General features: G+C 44.2%; 2 protein-coding genes across 2 annotated transcripts in view; one reads left to right on the top strand and one right to left on the bottom strand.

The window, feature by feature from the left end:
- The window catches only part of KPNA7 (karyopherin subunit alpha 7), a 121,001-nt gene that overhangs the window by 1,520 nt on the left and 92,063 nt on the right, over positions 1-27,418 (top strand). The gene's annotated exons all lie outside the window — the stretch shown is intronic.
- Positions 11,364-27,418, bottom strand: part of LOC102964128 (myosin-16) — a 61,905-nt gene continuing 45,850 nt past the window's right edge. Inside the window, exons 35-43 of the mRNA XM_042970958.1 lie at positions 25,288-25,424; positions 25,091-25,194; positions 20,663-20,855; positions 19,541-19,744; positions 18,217-18,342; positions 17,031-17,201; positions 16,209-16,409; positions 14,988-15,219; positions 11,364-11,724 (exon numbers count right to left, since the gene is read on the bottom strand). Coding sequence (XP_042826892.1) covers positions 15,019-15,219; positions 16,209-16,409; positions 17,031-17,201; positions 18,217-18,342; positions 19,541-19,744; positions 20,663-20,855; positions 25,091-25,194; positions 25,288-25,424 — 1,337 coding nt within the window. The 3' untranslated portion in view covers positions 11,364-11,724; positions 14,988-15,018. The remainder of the gene's footprint in view (positions 11,725-14,987; positions 15,220-16,208; positions 16,410-17,030; positions 17,202-18,216; positions 18,343-19,540; positions 19,745-20,662; positions 20,856-25,090; positions 25,195-25,287; positions 25,425-27,418) is intronic.

Below are 27,418 nucleotides of genomic sequence, written 5' to 3'. Positions count from 1 at the left end.
GAGTCGGGTAAGATCTTTCCGTCCTCAAGGAGCTTAGAAGCTAGGATAAGACCAGTTTACACATAATTTTAAATACACAGAACTACCCAGTGCCTCAAACCAGTAAGGTCCTACTTAATACTTGTTGAATGAAACTATGAATGAATGAAATACACAGTGAGGGACTTCAAAGAACACAATATTACCACCAGTTGTGAGTGGGAGGAGAGGCTTGTGTAGACACATCAGGAAAGTACCCAATCGTAGGTCAAAAAGATTCCTTGTTTGCAAAGGTCTAAAGATTTCTTTCTGCTCAGGAGGGATTTGATTTAGTATCTGGAATGTGGTTTGGAGGGTAAGAAGATTGGTTTTTGCTTTAACTCTAGCTGAACAACAGTGAACACTGCCAATCTGCCTCTATTTTGTTGTTGTTTTAATTTTTATTTTTTTAAAGTAATCTCTACACCTAACATGGAGCTCGAACTCACACCCCACGATCACGAGTGTCATGCTCTTCCAACTGAGCCAGCCAGGCACCCCTCTGCCTCCATTTTGTATCTTACATGGGTTAATGCCTACCATCTACTCACCATAAAGGCTGTTGGAAATATATATCGAATCAATGCCTATAAAAGTTACAAGTAAACAAAAGGACAAAAGCATAAATGCATGCACTGTGTTAATGCTTAATAATGCTTATGCTTTAGATATTGCCCTAATTGCCCCGCTCCTTTAGACATGTCCTAAATGGTTCCAAGGAGGGAAAGTTTCCTATAGAAAGGATCTTGTACAATTCAGTACAGAGGACTGAAAAATGCATGCAAGTTTTGGCACTCTAGGCTGCTTCCCCGGTTCATTCCCATAGTGCAGGGATGGGACCAGTTAGTTTGTGGGGTGTCTAGAAGCATAAGATAGTCTCACATGGTATATAAACACCAAAGTTTAACAAATACACTTATAAGACAAACACACAAGCAAACTTATGAACATACCAGGTATGGTTTTCCTAATTTCACTAGCCTGTAAATCTGGAGGCCAAGGCCACTTCTTAACGCATTTTGCTTCTAATGCTTTTTCCATGTTGTTATGCAAACTTAGATTATTTTAATAGAAAGATAGTATGATAGAGTACTTAAGAGAATTCATTGACTTTGGAAATAAATAGGACTGGGTTCAAACTCTGCAGCTTATCATCCATATGACTTTGGGCAAGTCAACTTCTCCCAGTTTATCTGTCAAATGAGGATAGTAGTTTCCACCACTTAGGGTTGTCCTTAGGATTAAAATAAAGAACGCATACAAAATGCCTGTCAGTTCAGGGTGCCTGAGTGGCTCAGTTGGTTAAGCGTCTGATGCTTGGTTTCTGTTCTGGTCATGATTTCACAGTTTTGTGAGTTTGAGCCCTGCGTACAGCTCTCTGCTGTCAGTGTAGAGCCTGCTTCAGATCCTCTGTGTTACCACCCCCCCCCCCGCCCCTCCCCTGCTCACACTCTCTCTCAAAAATAAATAAACATTTTAAAAATGCTTATCAGTTCTTGGCTTATTAAAAGCACTCAATAAATTGTGGCAGTTATTGTTTGAACATATTGTACCAAGTTGATTCTCACAAGGTATTATTTCCCAATTGTTTTCTTCCAGTCTGTGGCTTCTCTTCATTTATTATCTTAATTAATATCTTTCAAAGAACAGAAGTTCTTAGTTTTGAGGAAGTCCATTTATCTGGTGTCATGTCTAAGAAATCTGTGCCTAATCGAAGGTTATATAGATTTTCTCCTATGTTTTTAATAGAAGTTTTACACATTGATTTTAGAGTGTTAAACTAAACACGCATTGTTGGGATAAGTCCTACTTAGTTCTTTCTAAAAAAAAATTTTTTTTTAATTTAATGTTTTTGACAGAGAGACAGAGCATGAGTAGGGGAGGGGCAGAGAGAGAGGGAGACACAATCTGAAGCAGGCTCCAGGCTCTGAGCCATCAGCCCAGAGCCCGACATGGGGCTCAAACCCACCAGCTGCGAGATCATGACCTGAGCTGAAGCTGGACGCTCAACCGACTGAGCCACCCAGACATCCCAGTCCTACTTACTCTTGGTGTATTATTATTTTTATATGTTACTGCATTCAGTTGCTAAAATTTTCTTAACAATTTAGCAATTTAAAGAGCGTCTGGCTTGCTCAGTTGGTAGTGCTTGTGACTCTTGCTCTTGGGATCTTGAGTTAGAGCCCCATGTTGGGGGTGGAGATTACATACAAAAAAAAAATTAAAAAAATTAAATCTTTAGAGGCTATAAGCAACTTGCTCAAAGCCATACTATTAAAAGTAACAGCAAAGTATGGGGAGCCTGGATGGCTCAGTTGGTTGAACATCCAACTCTTGATTTCAGCTCAGGTCATGATCCCAAAGTTGTGGGATCAAGCCCCACTTGGGGCTCCGTTACTGAGTGTGAGCCTGCTTGGGATTCTCTCTCTCACTAAAATGAAATAAAAATTTTAAAAAGTAATAGCAAAGTCAAAACAATTGCTTAAAATATTTAGCAATTAAGATCTTGGCTTATGAAGGATATTGTTTTGCAGTTTACTTTTCTTGTAATCTTTTTTTCTGGTTATTAGAGTAATTCTGGCTTCATAAAATGGGCTTAGAAGTACTCTTTGTCTTAAATTTTTGGAAAGAGTTTGTGTACAATTGGCATTTCTTAATTTCTAAACTTGGGAGTTTTATATTTTTGTTATTGATTTCTGTCTTAATTGCATAATTTCTAGCTTAATTACTCATTTGTTGTTGCTTGCTTATTCTTTTGATTACTAAGAAAGGTGGGTTAATATCTCTCAAGTGATCGTGGGGTTGTCTATTTCTACTGTCTGTTATTTTTTCTTTGTATACTTTGAAGCTATATCATAGGTGCCTCCATGTTATAGAATTGTTATGTGTTATGAATTGGACATTTTATCATTATGAAATATTCCTTTTTTTTTTTTTCAAGTAAGCTCTACACCTAATGTGGGGCTTGAACTCACAACCCTGAGATGAAGAGTCCCATGGACTACCAAGTGAGCCAGCCAAGTGACTTGAAATATTCCTTTCTAATAATGCTTTTGCTCTCAACATTTACTTTTCTGATATTAATATAGCCATATTAATATAGCCAGTTTTTTGAGGGGGTTAGGGTTTGCCTAGTATATCTTTTTTTTCCTCTTTTTACTTATAAGTATTCTCTTACCTTATGTTTTTAGATGTGTTGCTCATAAACAACATATAGTTGCAATTTATTATTATAGTATATTTATCTTTTAACTGAAATATCTATCCATTTACACTTAAAGTAATTGCTGATATATTTGAGTTTAACTCAACCATCTTGTTATGTGCTTTTTGTCTTGCCTATTCTGTTTTTTTTTTTCCTCTTTCTTGCCTTCTCTTGGATTGTTTTTTATTACTCCATTTTCTTTTTTTAAATTTTTTAATGTTTTATTTATTCTTGAGAGACAGAGACAGAGTGCGGGAGGGGAGAGGCAGAGAGAGAGGGAGGCAGAATCTGAAGTAGGCTCCGGGCTGTCAACACAGAGCCCGATGTGACCTGAGCCAAAATCAAGAGTCGGATGCTGGACGCTTAACCAACTGAGCCACCCAGGCGCCCCTTTCTGGGATCACCTTAATCTAATTTTAGGATTTGAGAATTTTCTGGGTCATCCAGATGACTCAAAGATGGACTTCAGTCTCTGGGAAAAATGTTCATCTTCTAATTCATCCTTACTCCTATTGTCCCATCCCAAAGCACAGATGTGATGGCTAATTTTGCCAACTTGACTGAGCCACAGGATGCCCAGATATTTGGTCAAATATTGTTGTGGGTGTTTCTGTGAGGATCTTTTTGGATGGCATTGACCTTTAGACTGGTAGACTGACTAAAGCAGATTGTCTTCCATAATATGGGTGGGCATCATCCAATAATAGCATCTGTTTACTACTCAATAGAACAAAAGGCTGACCTCTCCCAAGTAAGAGAGAATTCCTGCCCCCTGACAGCCTTTGAACTGGAACATTGGCTCTTTCTGGTTGTACAGCAGCTTTTGGCGTTCAAACTGGAACAAGAATATCCACTCTGCAGATTTTTTGCTTGCTAGTCTCCGTAATCATATAAGCCAATTCCTTTTATAAAGTCTTTTTATGTCTGTCTACCTGTATAACCGTGTATCTATTTCTATATCTACAAGTCTTTTTTCCCCCTTTCTTCCTGTCTTTTTTCATTTATTTTATTTTATTATTATTATTATTTTTACATTTATTTATTTTTTGAGAGACAGAGAGAGACAGAGCACAAGTGGGGGGGGGGTGGTGCAGAGAGAGAAAGAGACACAAAATCCGAAGCAGGCTCCAGGCTCCGACCTGTCAGCACAAGAGTCCGACGTGGGGCTCGAACCCATAAACTGTGAGATCATGACCTGAGCTGAAGTCAGATGCTTAACCGACTGAGCCACCCAGGCGCCCCATGTCTTTCTTTCATTTTTAAGTTTATTTATTTATTTTGAGAGAGAGAGAGAGGCAGAGAGAGAGAGAGGAGAGACAGAGGATCCCAAGCAGGCTCCGTGCTGCCAGTGCAGAGCCCCATGTGGGGCTCTACCTCATGAATCGCAAGATCATAACTTGATTTTGATCAAGTCAGATGCTTAACCAACTGAGCCTCCCAGGTGCCCCTGTATTTATTTCTGTCTTTCTTTCTGTCTTTCTCCTATTGGTTTTGTGTCTCTGGAGAACCCTCTCCAATATAATAGATGTTTACCAGGACCTTTGTCCTTGGAGGGTCCTGGACTCCATCTTTTGTCTCTGTAGTATGATAGACTATTAAAAGTACTGCTTGGGCTCTCAGCCAACTGGTTTGGAATCAACAAATAGTCCTTGGGGTAAAGCAGTCCTAAAATACTAGGCTCACTCTCTGATGTTCTCTCTTCTTTTGGATATTGACTTGTATTGACTACCTGATTAGCTCTCTCTTATCTCTGAGCAGATGTTTTGTATATTCTTCCACCTTTCTAGTGCTCATTAGCGGGAGAGTTGTCTGTCACCCCAGTCCTCCATTACCAGAATCATTTGGTAAGTAATTATTTTTAAGAATTGCTCTATTTTTAGGGCGCCTGAGTGGCTCAGTTGGTTGAACATCTGACTGCAGCTCAGGTCATGATCTCGCAGTTGGTGAGTTCGAGCCCTGCATAGGGCTCGCTGCTGTCAGCCTGTCAGCTCAGCCTGTCAGCTGCTGTCAGCTCAGAACCCACTTTGGATCTTCTGCCCCCCTCTCTTTCTGCCCCTTCCCCATTTATGTTTTCTCTCTCTTTCTCAAAACCTAAATAAAACATTAAAAATTAAAAAAAATTGCTCTGTTTTGCTAACTTCTATTGCATTTATATCTTTGCTTTATTATTAAAATTTTTTTAATGTTTATTTTTGAGATAGAGACAGACCACAAGTGGGGGAGGGGCAGAAAGAGAGGGAGACAGGGGATCTGAAGCAGGCTCTGCACTGACAGCACACCCCCTGACACAGGGCTTGAACCCATGAACTGTGAAATCATGACCTGAGCCAAAGTCGGTTGCTTAACCGACTGAGCCACCCAGGCGCCCCTAATTATGTATCTTTAACACATTATCACATTGTTATTTGCTTTGCAATACATGTTTGTTGCAGGTTAAAGGGAATATTTAATTGTCATCTGATATAGTGCATATCATTGCATACTACTGGCAAATGTAGTCACTATGGAGTGTTTATTAAGTGTTAAATAATTAGGTAGTGATACATATAAACATATAAAATGTTTATATTATGTGGAAATGTTTGGAGAATTGTTTTATGGGTGTTTAAGAGGGTTTTAGTGATATTTAGAGAAACTGGTTGGAGTTTTTGGGCAGACAATGCATGCATTCTTTTCTCACTTGAAATCTAATATAGTCTCCTTTGATCTTAGAATCATTTTCAGAAATGGATTAACTTGGGATGACTGTAGTTCAGTTGTAGTATATAGCATACCTTTGCTTTTCTGTGCTCATATCCCAGATATATTTGTGGGTGTCTTATTTTGTCAAACTCCCAAATGAAGGTGGTGAAAAGTTGAGTAATTCCACACCTGGAGGGAAACTAACCAACACAAAGAGTGTCTCTCCAGGAACAAATTTAAAGTGGTGGAGAATTGCAAATCTGATAAATATTTTTGTAAGAGGACTGAATGAAATAGCTGGTTTGCTTATGAGTATAACTGTTCTTGTTTGGTTCCTACCTCTCGGCCTGAACTTCAACTACTGATGAATTCAAGTTTCTGGCTCCCTCTGCACACACTTCCTAAGTGATCTCCGTAGGCTCGCAGCTTCAACTACCATACAGAGGTAGCTGACTTCTGATAGTTCTGACAACCACTGAGTTTCTCCATCTGATGTCCTTCAGCTCCCATTCCAATTCAAAATATATAAAACCTGTTATTTCTCGTCCCCTCCCCACCTCAGATTCTATTCTCCTCTCTACCTCTCGCTTCAAGGTGTCATGATCTACCACAGATTGATTACTGGTTCTCAGGCAGTTAGTTACCAAGTCATGTCACATCAATCACATCTGTATTTCTTACCCCCTCCCCCGAAAAGCTTTCAAACCTACAGAAAGATTGCAATAATAGTATAATTAATATCAATATACCTGTTTACTTAGATTCACCAAATGTCAGCATTTTGTTACATTTGCTTTCTCTCTCATATAATAACAGTGGTTATTATTTGTTGAATCATTTGTAAGTCACAGGCATCATGACTCTTCAGGAGCCCTAAACACTTCAGTATTTATCTTGAAGAACAAGGGCCTTGTCTTACGTAACTATAATACAACAATCACATTCAAGATATTTAATATAAATTTAATATTATTATTTAGTATCAAAATAATTGGCACGTTAATTATAAAACTTGAATTATATAATACATAATTTTAAGTTTGTTATAAGTTTGTATTCAAATTTCACCAATAATGTCCTTTCTAGCAATTTTTTTTTAAGATTTTTTTTAATTAAGTAATCTCTGTACCCAACATGGGGCTCAAACATGCAACCCCGAGATCAAGAGTCACATGCTCCACTCACTGAACCAGCCAGGCATGCCTGAATTTCTTTTTCTTCATGCCAGAGCAAATCCAAGATCATTTGTTGTATTTAATTGTCATATTTCTGTAGTCTAATATGAAATAGCTCCTTAGCCTTTTTTTTTTTTTTTTGGCCTTTCACAACATTGATCAATCTTGAAAAGTCCACACCAATTATTTTATCAAATGTTCCTCAATTGGGGTGGACACCACCTTAATCAAGTAATCAAACTTAACATCACAAACAGTGACACAAACTGACATCATGTATTTTCTGGTGTGATGCAGTGGGTGGGACACAACTTTGCTTGTTAGTAGTCCTTGCCCACAATGCATAATCTGAATTGAATTATGACAAACTTCTCTTGCTCTCCAAATAAAGTCCATACTCCGTAACAAGTTGTCAAGGTCTCCCATGCTCTGTCACCTTCATCTCTCACCATGTCCTTTGTGCAGCCGACACTGTGGCTCTCTACACATCACCTTTACTCTCTTGGCATCTCTACTTTTGTGCAGGTAGTTCTCAGAGAAGCCAGGCCCTTCCCTAGTCCGGGGAACGAGCCACAATTGGTCCATGCCTCACGTGGCAGCCCCATTGCCGCTTGCCGCTAATTGGCTTAGGGATGGACGTGTGACCCATTTCTGCCAATGGACTCAAGAAGTTTCCTAGGGACCTTCTGGGAACAGATAAGGTCCCTGATAAAAAGGATGATGACGAAGTCTTTCTTTTTTTCCTGTCTTAAACATAGTTGTGGGAAGATAAGATGGTTAGAGCTGTGGCAACTGTCTTAATAGACCTGAGAGTAAAGTAGTGTGGAAAGGTGGAGACCTAATTCCAAAACCGTCTGGGACTGCAGGGGTTGGTGTGTAAGATCATTAAATGTCTCTATTGCTTGTGCCACTGTTGCTCATGTGCTGCTATCTGCCACCAAGCGCACTCTTAGCTGGTCCTCCCCACACCCACCTTCCGTTCCCACATGCTCTACCTACCCTTTATGTTTAATTCCTGCTCATCCTTAGACTTCAGCAAAGACATGATTTCTTCTAGAATGCCTTCCTTTATCTTCCAAGACTGGGCTGAGCGTGTGTCCTGTACCTAACCCCACAGTAGCCTTTCTAATTGCTAAACTCTCATAATACACTTTTCCCCGTGGTCTAAATGTCTGGTTACTATTTTGCTGCCTATACTTAAACTTTTTTTTCAATGTATGTAGAGAAAAGTTTTATGGAATCAGTGCTTCAAAGCTGCAGGGTACAGTTTTCAGTAGTCTAAGCCAGGGTTCAGGAAGTAGAGGGAAGAATTGTCCCTTATAATAGCCAGCAGGTTTCCTTCCAGTCTTGCAATTTTACTGTAACTCAGGGTTGGCCTTTTCACAATAGATCTCCAGGTCCAGTTCCTGGTAGCTTATGAGTAGAAGGGTCAAGGGGCCTTTGTGATGATTTTGTGATTTCTGGAAGCACCCAAAGATGTGTTCCTTGGGAAGACCCAGACATGCTGGTTTCCCTACAGGGACTCAGGATTGGTTCACAAGTGAGAGGAGGGGGAAGATAATTGGCGTTTTTAAACGTACCTGGGATTTGTTTTAATGGGATATGATAAGACATACAGATATGGAAATGATCGTCATGAGGGAAGTTTCTATACTCACAGACCCATCCCTAGAAGCAGGAGCATTGGCATGTCATGCCCCTTGGGGCCATGTGGGGAAGCACCAGGGTAGGCCAGGAGGGAATGCATGCACACGAGTCTTTATTGTGGTTTCATGGGCAGGAATGGGTGAGGTGAGGTGAGCAGGTTTAGGATTGGCTAGCTTGAATAATTTCATTAGGTTCTGGAACATAGGAGCTGTTCCTAGTTGTTTGGTATCTGGCCCTTGGATGATTAGGACAGAGGAATATTGCCTCCTAGAACATGAGAGCTAGATGGAGGAGGCAGTTTGGAGTATGGGCTCTGGATTGGTTAGTCTATATGAAAGTCATTTGCTATCTGTAAGAATTATCTAGCCCTGGGAGAGGCAGTGTCTCCTTGGTCAGAGAGGCCACAGATGGCAGAGTATCAAAAATACAGAAAATAAGGGGCTCCTGGGTGGCTCAGTTGGTTGAGCGGCCGACACTTGATTTCAGCTCAGGTCATGATTCCAGGGTCGTGGACTGAGCCTCACATCAGTCCGCACTGAGCATGGAGTTAATATAATCAGCGATACAAAATTTAACAGCCTTGAAAGCTAGTCCAAAACATTTAGCAAACCCATTTGAATAGTTGTTGCTCCATTTACTCTGCAGTACCTGGTGCCAGTGCCCTGATTTTGGTCATCGTGGATACTAATTTAATGTTATTATTTTGCAAAGCCATAGATTATATCCTTTTAGGCTTTTGCGCCATTCTGAAATTACATGTCCTTGGGCAAAAACAGCATGTATGTCTAAGTGAAGTCCATTCTCTCATAAATACTGGGTCTAAAAGCTTCCCTCACCCCACTCAACAAAGGATGTTTAGCTCTGTCATTAACTGAATGGTCTTGGGCAAGTCACTGAGCCCGTCTACGTCTACATCTATTTCCTCTGCCTCCCCTCCCCTTCCCCCAGCAAAGTGAGGAGCTGCTCTGGAATTCTCCAAATGTGGGGAGACCATGAGTAGACCATCCACCAGGAAACAATGATAAGCTCTTAAAATTCCATGGAATTCCCCTTGCATTTGTCCAGCAAGAGGCTTGTTGCTATAAGCTGCTGGACTGGTAGGCCAGGCCTAGCCTCCCTTGGGAGATTGAGTGTTAAGTCCTAAAGAATGCTAGAAGAAACGTGGCAAGTGTCTAAGTGTTATGCATAATAGGCTCTGTGCCAGGTTATCTTGTTTAAACTTCACATTCCTAAGAGGCAGATACTGTTATTATCCCTCATTTAGTAGCTGAGAAAACAGGAGGTGAGATAGGTTAAGTTGCCCATGGTCTCACTGCATGAGAAAGAAAGAAAGTGGAACTCATATTTATCTGACTTCAAAGTATAAGAATTAGACTTAGTTTATGTAATTACAGAGGTGAAGAGTAGATCAAAATGAAGGCAGAATACAGGGAGACATTTTGGTTCAATATTATTTTGAACCATGAATGTCAGTCAAAACTGCAACGGGCTGCCTTTTTTTCTCACTGGAAGGGTTCAGGTACAAGTTGGGTTACCATTTTTTCAGGGATGTTATAGAGGGGAATCTCCAATTGGCTAAGAGTTGGACTAGACACCCTCAGAATATCCCTTTGAACCCTAAAATTCTGATATGTGTAATTCTAAGATTTTATGATTTGTTGTCTCCCAGAAAATTCACACATAGCCATTGGAGACCCCACCGCCAGAGGGCAGTGTCTCCATGTTTGATCCACTTGCACAGAAGGAACTAAGTGGTTCCCTCTGGAGCTGTCTAGAGAAAGCCAGCACTGAAATGGACCAATGTGAAGAGAGAGAGGGAGTCACACACGGAATGTTAACATCCCTTCCTTTACCAGCTGAATAATGATTTCCATAGGCCAGGGGACTGGAGAGAGGTCAGAGTGGTGAAAGTCAAGGGAAGACACCATTTCCAGAGAGTTGGAGAGAGGTGCCTTCTGAGGGCTGTGCACTGGCAGGGAGCCCTCTTGGTGCCATCTCTTCCAATCCTGCATTCCAAAGACTAGGAAAGTGAGGGGAGGAACAGGGTCGAGGATGTTAAAAGGTGACAGTGGAAACCCTCTCACACTTGAGAACGTTGAAGGACCCAGGTATATTCAGCCTGGAGAAGAGAAATCTTGAAGGGACTGTGGGAACTGTCTTCCTCTGAGGTTGTTATGCAGGGTCTTAGGTATCAAAACCAGTGTTTAAAAAAAAAAAAAAAAGATACTACTAGGGGGCAGGTCTCAGCTTGATTTAAGGAAGAACTTAAATCTTGATTTAAGGAAGAACTTGCCCATGTCTGAACATCCTGGGAGATGCCTAGGTAGAGCATGTGGGGGCCTTGTGGGTCATCAGCCTGGATGGATCTTAACATCCCTTCAGGGATTCTGTAGCTTTCTCGGCTTTACGAGACCTAGTTAGTCTTCATATGTCAGAACACCTTTTCACCAAGACTGCATAGTTTTCATGGTTTCCAATAGAAGTAAGCCTGTGAGTTAGGATATAGGGATAAAACAGAATTCTGACATACTGAAAAATTGCCTTTGGGTTTGGAAGCCTTAGAAAAATAAAATTTCTTCACTTACAAACAATCCCTAGTCTATTTTTCATGTTTCTTTTATTTAAACTGCATTGGGACAGGGCATTACAATTGTCCACATGAGGAATTATTTCAAGAAACAGCCAGGTCACACAGACAGTTACATATTCCGTCTTTGACATGAACATGTAGGATCTCAACTAAAACAGACCCACTGTTATTGTTATCCAAGTGCTTGCACATCTTGATACAGTCTCAGAGAAGCCACACTAATTTTAGTTCCTCTGATGCCTGGGTATTTACATCCCCAAACCCTTTCCCCCCACAGCTATCTTTATTCTGTAGCACCTCTTTCTGGCTTATACTTTCCTTTGCATAGTAAACATTCTCAGGATACCCAGTTTCCTGTTTTCATGTATTTTCCCTCTCAGTGGTCTGCTGTTGAGATCTGTATCACCCTGAAAGAAAAAAGAGAGAGAGGTTGAGAAAATCCTTGTGGACCAGAGCCAGGAGTTCTGACATCTCTGCCTCCTTCTTAATAGAAAGACAGTGTCCCCAGGATGCTTCCTTCCTCATAATGGACACCATCATTGGGTCATAGCTGGTTCATTCCGCCTGAGGTTGTGAAGGTTTAGACATCTTTGGGCTTGAGGTGCCCAACTGGGCCTGGACTCCATACAGGCCATCGAGAAGGCTGGAGTGCCATCCCCTGGGACAGAGTGCCCACCATGAGCCTGCCTGTGGTGTCTCATGAGGGGCCAGCAGGCTTGTTTTGCCATTGTGATATGTCTTCCCAAGAAGGAAAAGCTACTGCTCATCACATCCCACACGTGGATTTCAAAAATTAGCAAGATTTCCTTATGGAGATTATGGAACACTCGTACCCAACGGGGCCCTTCACAGCCTCGCACATGGCAGTGCTTCTAGCTTCATCTCTCACCCCATTTCTCTCCCCTCTTCCTGAGCTCCTCTTCTCTAGCTATGCTGTTCCCTTGTATGAATCCAGCTTCTGCACTGTTGGCCTATGAATTCCATCTGGAAATCTCTTCTTTCCTTCTCTATCTGGTGAGCAATCAATTTTACTTATTCTTTTTAATTTCCATTAAACATTTTGTTCTTTCTCATTTATTTTAATTAATACCAGAAACTAATACTTTTATAAAATACATTGATCATGCACTTGGATGTCATAGCAGTATCAATTGTTATAAAAATTTCTAAAAGCTTCCTCTCAGTTTCTGTACTTTTGTTGTCTTGGGCAGGTGACAAACAGGGACCACTCGTGGAGTGGCACCGCCTTAGGCTTTTCTACGGGTCACATCCTCCGTGAAGGTGCTCCACCCAGCCACCTCAGGTTAAACCAGTCACTCCTCCCCTGTGATCCTCCCCGGTGAGATGCAAACACAGCATCACAGAACATTTGCTCACAGCCCTGTGGTGATGTGTGCTTCTTCCTCTCCACCAGATTCCGAGCTCTGCCAGGGAGGGTGTCCTTTCTTATTGATTATTCATCTCTGTGTCTCAGAGTCCAGACCTAGGCCCTGTTCAGAGCCTGGTCAGTATTTGTGCCACTGAATATAAAGCCACTTTGGAAAACTAAACTCTTGTGGGGTCTTGGCTCAGTGTTGACTCATGTACTGGTTTGCTTATGACATCTCAGGGCTACGGATGGCATATCTAGCCCTGTGACCAGCTAGGGGAGATGAGCTAAAAGAGTCTCATCACCTCTGAGTGCTTATTGGCAGGACTGTGGCCTCATGGTGTGGAGACAGAGCAGTTGGACCAGGACCAGCAAGCCCCAGCAATTAACAGTCCCCAGGCCAGGGCAGAGAATCTGTTTTACAAGATGGCTAATACCGGAGACTAAGACTTTGCAGGTGGAAGGACTCTAATACCTCCTGAGTCTGGGTGGTGAGTAGTAACCCCCACCAAGTGAGAGTTCAACAGAAGGGACCCCTTTTGGGTTTTTGCCCTGAAAGGAGATGGCTATACATTAATTGTAGGACTCGTCCAGAGGCAAGACTCTGGATTCCTTAACTTCCTGAGCTAACCATTATTTAAGAATTAGAGAATTAAGAAAAATATTTTTTCCTATCTTTTGTTCCCTCCCTAAGCGCATGGTAAGAAAAGGCTCAGCTTGAATTCAGAGGCCAATGGGGTTATCACTTTTGGCTAAAACCCAAACTGACCCAGTACTGAGAGAGAGCTGTGAGTGAGTGGGGAACCTTACCCTCACTGGGGGGCTGATTCACCCACATGTTTGAACACAAGGCCAGAAGAAAATTCCCATAATCCATGGGGGTTGAACCATCAGTACACAGAAACTTCAGTCCCCTTCCCTCCTGACCTAAACCAGGTCCTTGATCTTGAGTTGTCCTGGTTAATCCTAAACAGAGGGCAGCCTTATCAATCTCCAGAGTAATTAAAATAAAAGACAGTTTGCCTTTCCATAGCATAGGGCTCGTATGACCATGAGCAGGTCACTGAACTTCTCTGAACTCATTTTCCTCACCTGACAAATGGAGATATTTATATATCTCCTTATCATAGGGTAAATAAGATAGTGAAAACTACTACCATGTGCCTGGTTCTGATAAAAGGAGGAGAAACATCTGTTCCCTAGCTCTGTGTTTCTGTAAGGGGAGATTTCTGCTACAGTGTTGGTTTTAGCATACGTGATCATACATGTGATTACTGTAGGGGTGATTAAACCACAGACACTGGACCCACCTCTGTAGCTTCTGACTCAGTAAATCTGAAGTGAAGCATAAGAATTTGCATTTCTAGCAACTTCTCAGGTGATGCTGATATTGCTACTGGTCAAAAGGACCACGTTTTGGGGGAACCACTGCTCTAGAATAATGTTCTTTGCCTCTCTCCTCATCTTTCCCTTGCTCCTCTCATGGAGGAGGAATGATTTATTCTGTGTTTGGAAGACGGGGTCAACATGTACCCCATCTGGCCTCTCCTTTTGGATCTGCCTGTAGGGTTGATGAATCCTGGTCATCTGTCTCCTTGGAGTAAGGGTTGGTCTTTATGGAGCAGGGCTGTGGTTGATCAGTTCTGCGGGTACCTTTAATTCTGGGGTAAAACACAAGGATGCCCAGGTTGGACACCCATTAAATTCTCAATCTAGAATTGTAACATAGTAAAACTTGCGTTTTGACTTTTATATATTTGCCTCCTATACTTTTTTTTTCCTCGGTTGATTCTGAATTAAAGAAAACGAGAAAGGACTACTTTACGTTGTCCCCCTGGGGGACAATAATAATTATTACTTCCTTAATATTAGAAACCTAAATTCAACCAGTATTGATGAAATCCTCAGGAATAATGATATTGTGGGGATGTGAAAGATGAACACATACTGCCCGTAGGCTTGCAAATGTCCCTGTGGTTCTCCACTGAAACAAGCATTGGCACCTGTCTGCCAGGCCTAGTGTCAAGTGGCATTAGACATTATCTCCAAGGAGCTTCCACCCAGACAGAGGAGTGTCATGACCGCTGGCACCTGTATCACAGGTGGAGCTCACACGCTCGAGGGCTTTGAGAATCCAGAGAGGGAGAGGGACGTGTTGCAGCTGAAGGGACAGGGGAGGTTTGGAGTTGGCACTGCATGAGGCCAGGGCCTGGCAGACAGGAAAGCAGAGAAGTCGGAAGGAGCAAAGCGGGAGCAGGGAAGGTAAGCTTGGAGCACGGGCATCGAGAGTGGAGTCCATACCTACCGGCCGTGGGCTGGAACATGGAGAATCTCACTCTTCAGAAAGGGTTTTGGAGGAGCCTGTCTTGGACACCTGGATGATCTCCACGGAGGTGATGCCCTTGCCAGCCACGCGGTGTCTGGTGCGCAGCTTGTTCAGGGCGGTCTCTGCCATGCCAGCCCGCTCCTCAGCGTCGTCCAGCTCATGCACCGTCTTTCTGTAGCGAGCCAAGGTCTGGTTGGCCTGGTCCTCCTGTGGCAAAAGCACGGTGGAAAATAGGGCGTAAACCTGGGCGTAAATCTGGTTAAATGTGCATCGTTATCGGTTGGTTCAACGTGGACACGTGAGAGTCCAGTCTTTCAGGACTTTTAGCTGATTCTTTTTTGGCTTTGACATCCATATTTCTAAATAAAATGTGCTGTGTTGATGCTTCTATAATTTGTAGTTTTAGCCATTAGCTACTGGTGCCCCACTATGAAAGGTGTGGATTTAGCATTTTTCCCCAGCCCCCACCACACAGCTCCCATCCCCTTATCTTCCCAGTAGAATCACAGTGCTATTTCGGTTAGAACCATACGAACTGTAAGCCTGATCTTTATCGAGCCATTTGGGAAAGGCGCTGGTTGTGTGGGTGGCTGATGGATTCAGCGTAGTAGCCCCAGAACTGGCAGCAAACAATGGCAGAGTCCAAGTTCTATGTCAAGGTGGGGGTGGGGGTGTGCTGGTGCCGGTAGGCAGACGTGTGGTATAGGGTTGAGGCTTGAAGCCATGATTTGCTAACCATTTGACTTTGATTTTAACATTTGCTAACATGACATAAATATCCCACTCTGGGCTATGTCCTCACCTGTGAAACAGACTAAGAAGATCAGTGTTCCTGCCTTGTGTTCGGAGGATTAAAGAAGGGAAGGGTCTTGTGTTTAACGGTCTGAGCAGGAGAGAGAAGTTATCCTGGCAGAGGCCACCAGGGGCAGTGGAAGCAGGACAAAGGCAGCAAAGACTTTCCCTGGTTTTAGATCACACCTTACAGGTGTTCTTGGGGGATATTTTCATTTTCTACGTGTTCTTATCTCCAGTGTGTGGTGTCCAGTCCACCTATGAAGTGCCATGGACACGAAGCTCACAGGGGCCATCTTTCGGCAGGGCTCGATTCCTTTCCTGTGGTTAATGCCACCCAGGTGCTGAGACCTGGACTGGGAAGGGAGGGCACGTTAGGGACACACGTTAGGGCGAGCACCCACCGCCTCTTCAATCTGCCGCTTGTAGATCTTCAGCTTGTTCTGCAGCTTCTCCACCAGCTCCTGCATGCGCTGGTTGGTCTTGTGGTCCTCCTCCGTCTGGAAGACCAGCTCTTTGAGGCGGCGCTCATTCTTCCGCAGCGTCTTCACTGTTTCCACGTGCTGTTTCTGCTCACCGTCCAGCTCTGTCTCTAGTTCCTTGATCTGAGGGAGGAAGAGAGGGACATGGCTGTGAGAACACAGGGTTTTGAACTTGCGAGCTCAGTGGCCTTGAGTGGGGGCATCATGGTGACAATGTCCATCCACCTCTTCCCCACAGGAGAGCAGGCAAACCCTGGACAGGAGGGTCACACAGGTTCTGCCCCTCATGGGTCTGCTGTGGTAGTCAGATGGGTCCCTTTCCCTGAGCCTCACATTTCCTTCTCTGGGAAGTGGGGGAGGGAGGGGCCTGACAGGGTCACCAAACCTCCTGCACCCCTCTAGCTCTGACACCCCATGGGTGAAGACCAAGGCTGGTTTTAAGGAAATTGTAAGGGAGGAACAGTGTTGGAAACAGAGACTAGGAACAGACAGAGGAAGAATCCTGGGAGCTCCCCTGCTTGGGGGCACAGTCTGGGGGAAAGGTGACAGGAGAAGAAGGAAGAGGAGAGGAGACCTATGTACAAATAAATTACAGCTCTCCTCTCATTTTCCTTTCCCTTCCTAGCATCTGAATAATCCGGTTCCTCATCAAGCACTGGGTGCTTTGGGAAGCTTTGGGAAAAGGCCCCTGCCCAGCCATGTCTCCCTTCTCTCCCTCCTGGCCCACCTCGGGGTCGCCCTCACCCTGGCTTCCAGTTTCATGATCGTGCGCTTCCCTCCCTTCAGAGCCAGCTGCTCAGCCTCCTCCATCTTGGCCTGCAAGTCTTTGATGGTGATCTCGTAGTTCTTCTTGATTTTCTCCAGGTGCATGCAGTGGTCCTGCTCTTGCCGGAGCTCCTCCGCCATGCGGGCGGCCTGCGGGAGGGAAGCAGAGTGGGGACTGGAGCTGGGTTCCCATGCTATTGAGAGATGAGGGACCTTGACCTCTGGAGACCAGAGGACCAAGTGGTTGACAAGGAGAACCTTGCCGATGTGCTGCTGGGTTTTGGTGGAGCGGGTGCCCCATGCTCCTGTGTCTCTCCCAGTGACAGGGAGGAGGCAGGCTCATGCACTCACCACCAGGGCCCCCAGTCCCACAGACTCCCACCAGCCTGGGGCTCTCCAGCCACTCTTTGCTGCCTCCTCCATCAGGGGCACAGCACAGAGGGTGGGCGTAGCGCAGATCTGGAGGAGGAAGACGAAGGTCTGCATGTAGCTCCTGTGTGGCCTTCAGCAAGTCACTTTACCCTCTCGTTCTTGCATTCATTCCACAAGTATTCGTGGAAGATCTGCATGCTGGGTATGGGTCTGTTCTCTCGAGACCCAGCACCAAATAAGACCTGCAATGGTCCTGAGCTGGCATTTCAAGCAAGTGCAACAAGCCTGGCGATAGCATCTGTATTCCTTCATCTTTAAAGTGGGGTGCGTGGTATCTGCTGCTCAAGGTCGTGTGAGTCCCCAAAGAGAAGTGGGGCAAGACCACTGGCAGCACGTCCTGCTGAATCTGCCCCTGAGCACCTGGGCATGTCTCCCATTCCTTTCACTAATGCTTCTCCTCAGGCTGCTTTAATGCTCCTCTTTGCCAAAAGACCTGCCCAGGAAAGCCCACTTTCGATGGCTTCTTTGACCCATGTCCCCAGGCCTCAAGCTCTGATCTCTCACATGGTCTTGTATAGCTTGTAATTATTCCTTACTTGTATGTGTTTGGCTTTTCGGAAAGGCCTCCAGACTCCTTAGGACAAGGACCACAGCCCTACTGGCAGGGTGCTGGCGCTGCACAGTGACCTTTGAGGGGAGGAAGTGGCCTTCCCTGCTGAGGGTGGCCTGGTCCTCCACAGGCGGCCCAGGCCGGGCCCCCCTCCCACCAGCACCAGGCAGCGTGCACACTTACATCAGTCATGGCTTTCTTGGCCCTCTCGTCGGCAGAGCGGAACTCACTGATGAGCTCCTCGTGCTCGTTGGAGATGCGCTGGACATCCGACTCCAGCTTGCGCTTGACTACGAGGAGGCTTTGGTTCTAGAAGAGAAAATAAAGACATTGCCATGAGGCAGAAGTCTGCACAGCCCTTCCCGTGTCCAGGAAAGAGAAACAACTCTCTCACAGACATACTTGCCAAACCCCCCAACAGGAAATGGCCCTGGACCCCCTGCTTGAGGTAAGTGTCTCTCCCTGCATTTTTCTCTGTGTTTTAGAGCAGAACACGTATCACAAGGAGTCCAGGAATAACGTCATTTCGGCCTGGGATGGGTGGGAACTCTAGAACAATCCTGAACTCAGAGCTGGGAAAACCCAGGTTCAACCCCGGTACTTCTACCTATGTGGATAAATTCTTTACCTCTAGGCTTCGGTCTTATTTCTAAAATGGGGTTGTGATCTCTGTATGTCCCATGCACATTTTTTCTTTTGGTGAATTCACATGAGATGCTAAGTAGGAATTAAGTTTGTGCTGGCAAAGTATTGCACTGTAAGCAGTATTGGTGTTACCGCTGGTAGATAAGGGTCCCCTTTTTTGACCACACATAAGCCACTCAACTCTCTGGGTCACGGTTTTTCATTTGTAAAATGAATGTCAGACTTTGTTTTTATTTACTGTTTTTTTTTTTTTTTTTTTTTTTTTAAGTAGGCTCCATGCCCAGCAGGGAGCCCAGTGCATGGCTTGAACTCACAACCCTGAGATCAAGACCTGACTGGAGATTAAGTGTCAGGCTTAATTTAACTGACTGAGCCACCCAGGTGCTCCTAGACTTTGGAATATTCTAGATCCCTTCTAGTTCTGAAGTTCTGTCCTCAGTGACACTGAAGGTAATGGCAGTCCTTAAAGTTGGCTACATCATCAGAATCTCCTGAGGAGTTTAGATCCAAAAGTTTAAATTTCTGGACTCCCACCACAGACCAGATTCTGGATCACAGTCTCCAAGGGAGAGAGTCTAGGAGCCTGTCTTTGAAAGCTCTGCACAACAATGTACATATAGTTCACACACTGTGTGTGCTCTAAAAATGGTTAAGAATGGTACATTTTATGTTACGGGGGTTTTTGCCATAACAAAAGAAGTCTCTGCAGGTGAGTTCTGAGGATTTCCCAAGTGGGGACACCATCTGCCTTTGAGTTTTGAGGGGAGCCCACAGGGTTTGGGCACCATCCTGGCCCTGCCCCCACACGCCAAGTGTGAGTCTGCGTAGACCCCCCCCCACTCCCAGGAAGCCGCCATCTTACCTGGATGTTGACCTCGTTGTGCCGCTCGGTGAGCTCTACCACCTCCTGCTCCAGCAGCTTGCGGGAGCGCTCGCTGCCCTCCAGGCCCGCGCGCACCTCCTCCAGCTCCGTCTGCAGCAGGCTCAGGCGCCGCTCCTGCAGGTTGTACTGCTCCCGCAGCTCCTCGTGCTGCCGGGCATCCTCGTCCATCTGCATCTGCAGGTCCTGGGGGGGCCAGAGGACCCGGCCTGAGCCCATCTCCCGGACCCTGGCATGGTCTGGGCTCAGCAGGGAGCTGGGGTCTGGCTGGGGAGTTCGAGGCCACAGAGGAGGAGAGTGGAAGGTATCGATCTGCGCTGGGGGAGTTCCCAGTCTGGTTGCGGCCTAGCTGGCCAGGGCCCAAGCGCCCCCAGAATTTGTCCAGTGAGAGGTAACCATAAGGTCAAGGCTTTTCTGAGGACAGAGCACCTTGAGTTTCCAGCAGGCCCTTCTCACCGAGGCCTTCCTCAGTGATCTTGACCATTACACCCCCACTGGCTAACCCACATCTCCCTTCTCCTATCTGGTTGTTTCTCTGTAGCACGTATCGCCATTTTTAATACTACAGTTTTATTTATGTGTTGTTTATTGTCTATCTGCAGGGATGTCTGTTTATTATATACATTCTTGTACCTCTAACACCTAATACAGTGCCTATGCTGGGCAGGTCTCTAATAAAATGTATGTTGAATGCATGGATCCAGCTACAGATGCTTTAAAGACCAGTGATAGCAATAAAGGAAGACTTCAATTCTATTTGTGTTTTTTTCTTAAGATGAGTGGTGGGCATATAAGTATTTACTATGTTCTTTATTTTTCTGTCCTGAATTCACTTATAATAAGTCAAGTGATTTTAAGAACCAAGACAGGCCCAACTTTCTGTTTTCCTTCTTTCTTCCCTCTTTTTAGTGGTCCAGGGTATGCACTTAGGTGGTTGGGGCCTCTCATATAGATAGTCCCCAAGTGTCCTGTTCCCTAGACTTCCAGCCACCCCATGCTGCCACTTTGATGCTTTTCTCCTAGCTGCAGATATGCATGAAGTTAGCTTCCTGGACCTGCAAGCTTGGGGATGGCTTACTTTGTGATTAGGTCCCAGATTGCTACCTTGATTTGCTGTTGCAGCCTTTTCAGGGTCTTTACAAGTTCGCTGTTGTTCTTGTTGGCGTGGTCCAGCTGGATTTCCATCTCATTCAGGTCCGTCTCCATCTTCTTCTTGAGCCGAAGTGCCTCTGCCCGGCCCTTGGCCTCTGCCTCCAGGCTGGCCTGCAAGGACTCGATTGCCCGCTGGTGGTTCTTCCTGCAAGTGCAATCAGAGAAGACCTTGGCATACTGGGCCCGCTGGTCAGGCTGTGCTAAACCTCCCTAGTTAAGAGGTCTGTGAGCATCAACATGCTTATGGCCACCATATTTGAAATTAGAGTGTATCTTCCCTTAAAGCATTTAAGTGGGGGAGTGTGTGCTTTGGGAAAGGACACAGAAGGTCAATGTTTACCTCATATCTTTTGTGATCTCAATTCATTCAACATGCAGAATATCCCTGCAAGGAAACTGAGGCTCCAAGATGATGAAAAACATGCCAAAGGTTTAGCCCATGACAGAGACAGGATTCAAACCCAAATACTAGCTGTTTTGTTTTTGTTTTTTTAATTAGAAAATGTGAGCTTTGGCTATACAAGCCAAAGCTTGTCTCTCTGTAAAACAGCAGTTATTGATTGATTGTATTTAATATATTTAGTTATATTGTAATCAGTATAATGAGCATTTTCATAAAACCCTCCATAGAAGGAGACTAGAGGAGGCAATTTACATGTTCAAAAAATATTTGTTTCATTGAGGGAAATAAATGGCTAGCATGAAAAGATCCTGTCACCTGCCCCTCGTCTGTGGTGTTCACCTCTGCTCTACCCCTGCACACCTTCTGTTGTGTAGGCACATTGCTGGATTTATAGCACTCTGAGATGTAGTCAATTTCTAGACATGGGAGAAGGTATCATGACATTCTCAAAAGTGAACAGAATTTTTGTTCAATTTGACTTAAAAAATAAATACAAGAAAAAAACTATAAAACATGTTGAAAAAATAAAGGTCTAAATAAATGGAAGGACATTCATGTTCATGGATTGGAAGATATAATGTTGTGAAGGTGGAATTCGGTGCAGTCAGTATCAAAATGCCAGCTGATTTCTTTGCAGAAATTGACAGGCTGATCCTAAAATTTATATAGAAATGCAAGGGACCCAGAATAACCAAAATAATCTAGAAAAAGAACAACAAGGTAGAGGACTCACACTTCCCAATTTCAAAGCCACAGTAATCAAGACATTGTGGTCATGGCATAAGGATAGACCTATAGATGAATGGAATAGAATTGGGAATCCAGAAATAAACCCAAGCCAATTCATTTTCAACAAGGATGCTAAGACCATTCAATAGGGAGAGAGCAGTCTTTCCAGAAAGTAGTTCTGGGACAACTGGATATCCACATGCAAAAGAATGAAGTTGGACCCCTACCTCATACCTTACACAAAAATTAACTCAAAATGGACCAAAGACCTAAATGTAAGAGCTAAAACTGTAAAACTCTGATCTCATCTAGGAAAAATAGGCAAGAATCTTTGTGACTAAATTAGGGAAAGAGTTTTTTAGATATGACACCTAAAATACAGGCTACCAAAGAAAAAAACAGGTACATAGACTTCATCAAATTTAAAAACATTTGTGCTTCAGAGGATATTATCAAGAAACTGAAAAGGCAACTCACAGAATGGGTGAAAATATTTGCAAATTACATATCTGATAAAGGATGGGTCTAGTATTCAGAATATTTAAAGAACTCTTACAACTCAACAGTAGAAAGACAACCTAGTTTTTAAAATGGGCCAAGGATTAGAATAGACATTTTTCCAGGCAATATAGAGAAGTGGCCAATAAGCACATCAAAGATGCTTAGCAGGAGCAGCTGGGTGGCTCAGTTGGTTAAGCATCCAACTCTTGATTTCAGCTCAGGTCACGATCTCATGATTCGTAGGTTTGAGCCCTGCATCAGGCTCTGTGCTGATGCGTGCTCTCTCTTTCTCTCTCAAAGAAACTTAAAAAAAAAAAACAACTTAAAAAGGTGCTCAGCATCATTAGCTATAATGGAAATACTGTTCTAAACCACAGTGAGATACTACCATACACTAGGTTGGCTAGGATAAAAAAAGGTAATGATAAAATGTTAAGAGAAGATCTGGAGACCCTACAGCCCTTATAACCCTGAGAATGTAAAATAGTACAACTGCTTTGGAGAAGAATCTGACCATTCTGCAAAAAGTTAAACACAGAGTGAACATATTACCGGAACTTCTAGTCCTAGGTACATACCCAAGAGAAATGTAAACCTCTATCTAAACAAAAACTTGTATATGGATGCTCATAGTGGCATTATCCATAGTGGCCAAAAGGTGAAAACAACCCAAATGTCCATCAACTGATGAATAGATAAATAGATAAAATAGATAAACAAAATGGGATCTGTCCAAACTATGGCATAGTATTCAGGAATAAAAAGGAATGAAATACTTACACTTGCTCCAACATGGATGAAGCTTGAAAACATGATGCCAAGTGAAAGAAGCCAGTCACAAAGGACCACATATTGTAGGATTCTATTTATATGGGATGTCCAGGATAGGCAAATCCAGAGAAAGTTGTTGGCTAGATTAGTTGTTGCCTAGGTCTGGGAGTGGGGGTGGTGGGGAGAAATGGGGCAACACTGCAAAAGGATATGGGGTTTCTTTGGGGGAGTGATGAAAATGTTCTAAAATTGCAGTGATAATTGCACAACTGAGAACCATTGAATTTTTCCCTCGTCATGGGCAAACTATGTAAATTATATCTCCAATCTGTTGCAAACTCTCTCTCCTCCCCTCCCCCCGCCACGCCACATAGTGGCATATAGCTAGATATTTAGGGTTTATTCTAATGGCTGCAGAGTCATGGGGCTTCTCCCTCCAGTGGCTCTGCCTGCAGCTTTGTTAGGGGTGATTGTGGGGGATGTTGTAAACTCAGGAAGCAATAGTGCAGGAAGATTTCAGGCAGGCAGTTTAGGCAAGATGCCAATGTGGATAGTTGCAAATGTGTGCAACTCATGTGTGCAATTCTTCTCAGAATCACAACAAATCATATTTCTGTAAACAAAAACTTAGTGCTGAGTCCAAAACTTATTGGAACCTCAGGCAGCAACAGTGGACACTGAATTAAAAAGAAATCTCCAAATCCAGCACCCAGCAGATCAGTTCTTTTCCATGACGTGGTGGTTGTTTTCTGAGGGTTCATGAATGTTCGTAGTAATTTATATCTGTGTGGCTTTGCAGGTTACGGAGTAATTTCATATTTATCATCTCAGTTAATCTTCACCACCCCTGAGAGGGGTGACGAGAAGCTATCGTCATTCACATCTGTCAGATGGGGCAACTGCATCCATCTCACAGGGGGGCTTTCTGACTTTTTTTTATTGTGGGAAAATATGCATTACGTAAAATGTCCTATGTTAACCATTTTGAAGTGTGCGGTCCCGTGGTATTAAACACATACCTCATGCTGTGCTTCTACTGGCACCGCCTGTCTCCAGAACTCTTTGCATCTGATAAAACTAAACCATGTTCCCATGAAACACTAACTCCCCAATATCCCACTTTCCCCTGGCCCCTGGCAACTACTATTCTGCTTTCCGTTTCTGTGATTGTGACTGGTCTAAGTACTTCCTCCTGTAGGTAGAACCATGCAGTATCTGTCTTTTTGTGACTGGCTTTTTTCACTCAGTTATAATGTCCTCAAGGTTCATCCATGTTGTAGCAGGTGTCTGAATTTCCTTGCTTGTGAAGGCTGGATAAATTTGCACTGTGTGTAGAGACCACATTTTGTTTATCCATTCCTTTGTCAGTGGACTTGTGTTGCTTTCATGCCACAGCTCTTCTGAATAATGCTATGAACATGGTATACAAGTATCTCTCCAAGACCCTGCTTTCAGTTCTTTTGGGTAAATATTCAGAAGTAGAATTGCTGGATCATACGGTAATTCTATTTTAAATTTTTTGAGGAACCTCTATACTGGCTTTCACATCGGCTGTACCATTTTACATTCCCACCAACAGTGCACAAACGTTCCAGTTTCTCTACATCCTCACCAACACTTGTTATTTCTTGCGTTTTGGATGGCAGCCATCCTAATGGGTGTGAGGTGGTATCTCCTTGTAGTTTTGATTTGCATTTCCCTCATGACTAGTGGTAGTGAGCATCTTCCCATGTGCTTAGTGGCCATTTGTATATCTTCCTTGGAGAAATGTCTGTTAAAGTCCTTTGCCCATTTTTGAATGATGATGATGATGATGATGATGATGATGATGATTAATTATCCCATGGTGTTTTGTGATCACTGAAGTACTATGTTTCAGAGTATTCACCTAAATTGCCCAAGGTCAGATGACTAGTAGGTGGCAGAGGCCCGTCAATGCTACCCAAAGTCAGCCTCCCATCACCTCAGCCCCATACCTCGTAGCTTCAAATTCCTCTTCTTTCTCGTGGATTCTCCGGTCGATGTCAGCTTTAACCTGAGCCAGTTCCAGCTGAATTCGAATCACCTTGCTCTCTTCAACCTGCCAGGAATATAAACATCAGTCTTTCTGGCCAAGTAGGTGCATAGTCCCTGGCCAAGGGTCCAGCCTCCAAGGTGATGGCCACATGGTTACCTCCAGGGAAGATTCTGCTTCCTCCAGGGCCACCTGGAGTTCTTCTTTCTCAATCTCCAATTTTTTCTTCAACTTCTGCAGCTCATGCACACTCCGTCCTCCCTCACCCAGCTGATCAATCAGTTCCTTTATCTCCTCTGAGAAAGGAATATTCTCGTTAATAAGGCACATGAGGACCACCAGCTTCCCAGGGCCATGGCATGTGACACAGACATTCTTACATCAGGGCAGAAGCAGGCACTCCTAGCCTCACTGTATCCAAAGAGAAACAATATGCTCCAAGTCGTAGACTCATGGAGCATCAGGGCTTGGGCATTGGAAAACAGTGAGTTCAAGCTCCTCATTTTACAGATGAGAGGCTGAGGCCCACAGAAGAGTGGGTAAGCACTGAACAGCTTGGTGGGCCAGTGCCCAGGACTCCCCAGGCCCATTAGGCCTAAACTCCAGGCTTTCCTTTCTCAGACCCTTTCTCCCCCTCTGCATCCCCGCCACCAGGTCTGAAAACCAAGAAAAGGTGGAGGAGTAGAGCCTTTCTGATCTCCTTCCTCAGTTGGGAGACCTGTTACCCACCCAGAGGAGCTCCCAGGTACCCACCCAGCACCTTGGAGCAGCCATAAATGTCAGCCGCAACCAGAGGTGTCCGAGAAATGTGACTACCTTGACTAATCCATGACCAAACTCCATTCCTACATCAAGCCTCCCTGAGTTCAGAAAAATCTCATTTAATCCAATATCTTCCTGGTTGGGTTTCTAAGTTCCAGGTAGAGTGGAAAGCACTGGGGGCATCATCTAAGTCTCAGCTGTTGGGGTCCATCTGTGCTGATGTCACAGACACACTCGTAGCCCACATGGCTTCCTGTCATCTGTCCTGGACATAGTGGCTGTTTCCAGAACATTCTCTACTGCACTGCTCCGGGATCATGAGGAATGCTGTGATGGTACCTCACACCCTTTCAGCCCAAGTAAGCTGCTTGGCCATTCTCCTCCGTCGCTCCCACCAGGCTGGGACTACTTTACTTAATTTCTTTTTAATTAAAAAAAATTATTTTTTGAGGGAGAGAGAGAGAGAGAGAGAGAGAGAGAGAGAGAGAGAGAGAGAGGGAGAGAGAAAGAGAGAAGGGGAGGGGAAGAGAGAGAGGGAGACACAGAAATCCAAAACAGGCTCCAAGCTCTGAGCTGTCAGCCCAGAGCCCAACACAGGGCCTGAACTCATGAGCCACAAGATCATGATCTGAGCTGAAGTTGGATGCTTAACTGACTGAGCCACCCAGGTGCCCCTGACTGGGGCTACTTTACAAGGTTTGTTCCCACCTATGCTTCACGAGCCAGGTGAAGTGCATATTCCTCTGCTCTTAACTCCCAGGTTACCGGGGAGCTTTCTCATCTGCACCAGGAGTTGGAGGTGGGAGGGAGGAGGCAGCGCCCTGGGACCTTCAGCAGAACCTAATCAGCAACCCCCTCCTATTTTCTGTCCTCTCCTAGTCCAGGGAACCTTGATCTGGGTGTTCTGGTTGTTTCTCCCCTATCTTAACTCAGGTATTTATATTTAAGACCTTTAGTATTCACACTTTTGAGACTACAGAAGCAGAGCCTTCATACCTCACATGCTGGGCTCTTGAGATTATCCCCTGTGAACCGACAACTCCCCAGGGAGGGACTCATAGGACCTTGGGCAGGTTTGGGGGACAATCAGGGACCATCTGCCTCTACCCTCCATTACAGTGACCCTACATCAGGCACCTAACCTGAATTGAGGAAACCCTGTGTTGACTGAGATTTTTGCTGCTCAGCAGAACAGTTCTTGAAAACAAAAACAAAAACAAAAAAACAAAAACAACAACAACAACAAAAAACCCTGACCTATCTTACACAACTGATTTTGTGGTTAGAAATGTGTACCTGCCATAAAAACTTATTAATGCAGTCAAATCCCTGTATAGCAAAACATTCTTCAACAGATAGGCACCAATTTTCAAACAACATCCAACAGAACGGAGTTCCAGCATGCGACTCCTATACGTAAGAAATCTTCCATGTGTATATGTTGTGTGCATAGGACAGATGTAAGGGCTCAATACTTAAAATCTGTTAAGTCCTCATTTCTGCCAGCTACTCTACTCAGTGAAGATTT

Source organism: Panthera tigris, chromosome E3, assembly GCF_018350195.1.
Source record: "Panthera tigris isolate Pti1 chromosome E3, P.tigris_Pti1_mat1.1, whole genome shotgun sequence".
NCBI classification, from domain to species: domain Eukaryota; kingdom Metazoa; phylum Chordata; class Mammalia; order Carnivora; family Felidae; genus Panthera; species Panthera tigris.
The sequence above is the reverse complement of the archived record's forward strand: the minus strand, read 5'-3'. Positions and strand labels throughout refer to the sequence as shown.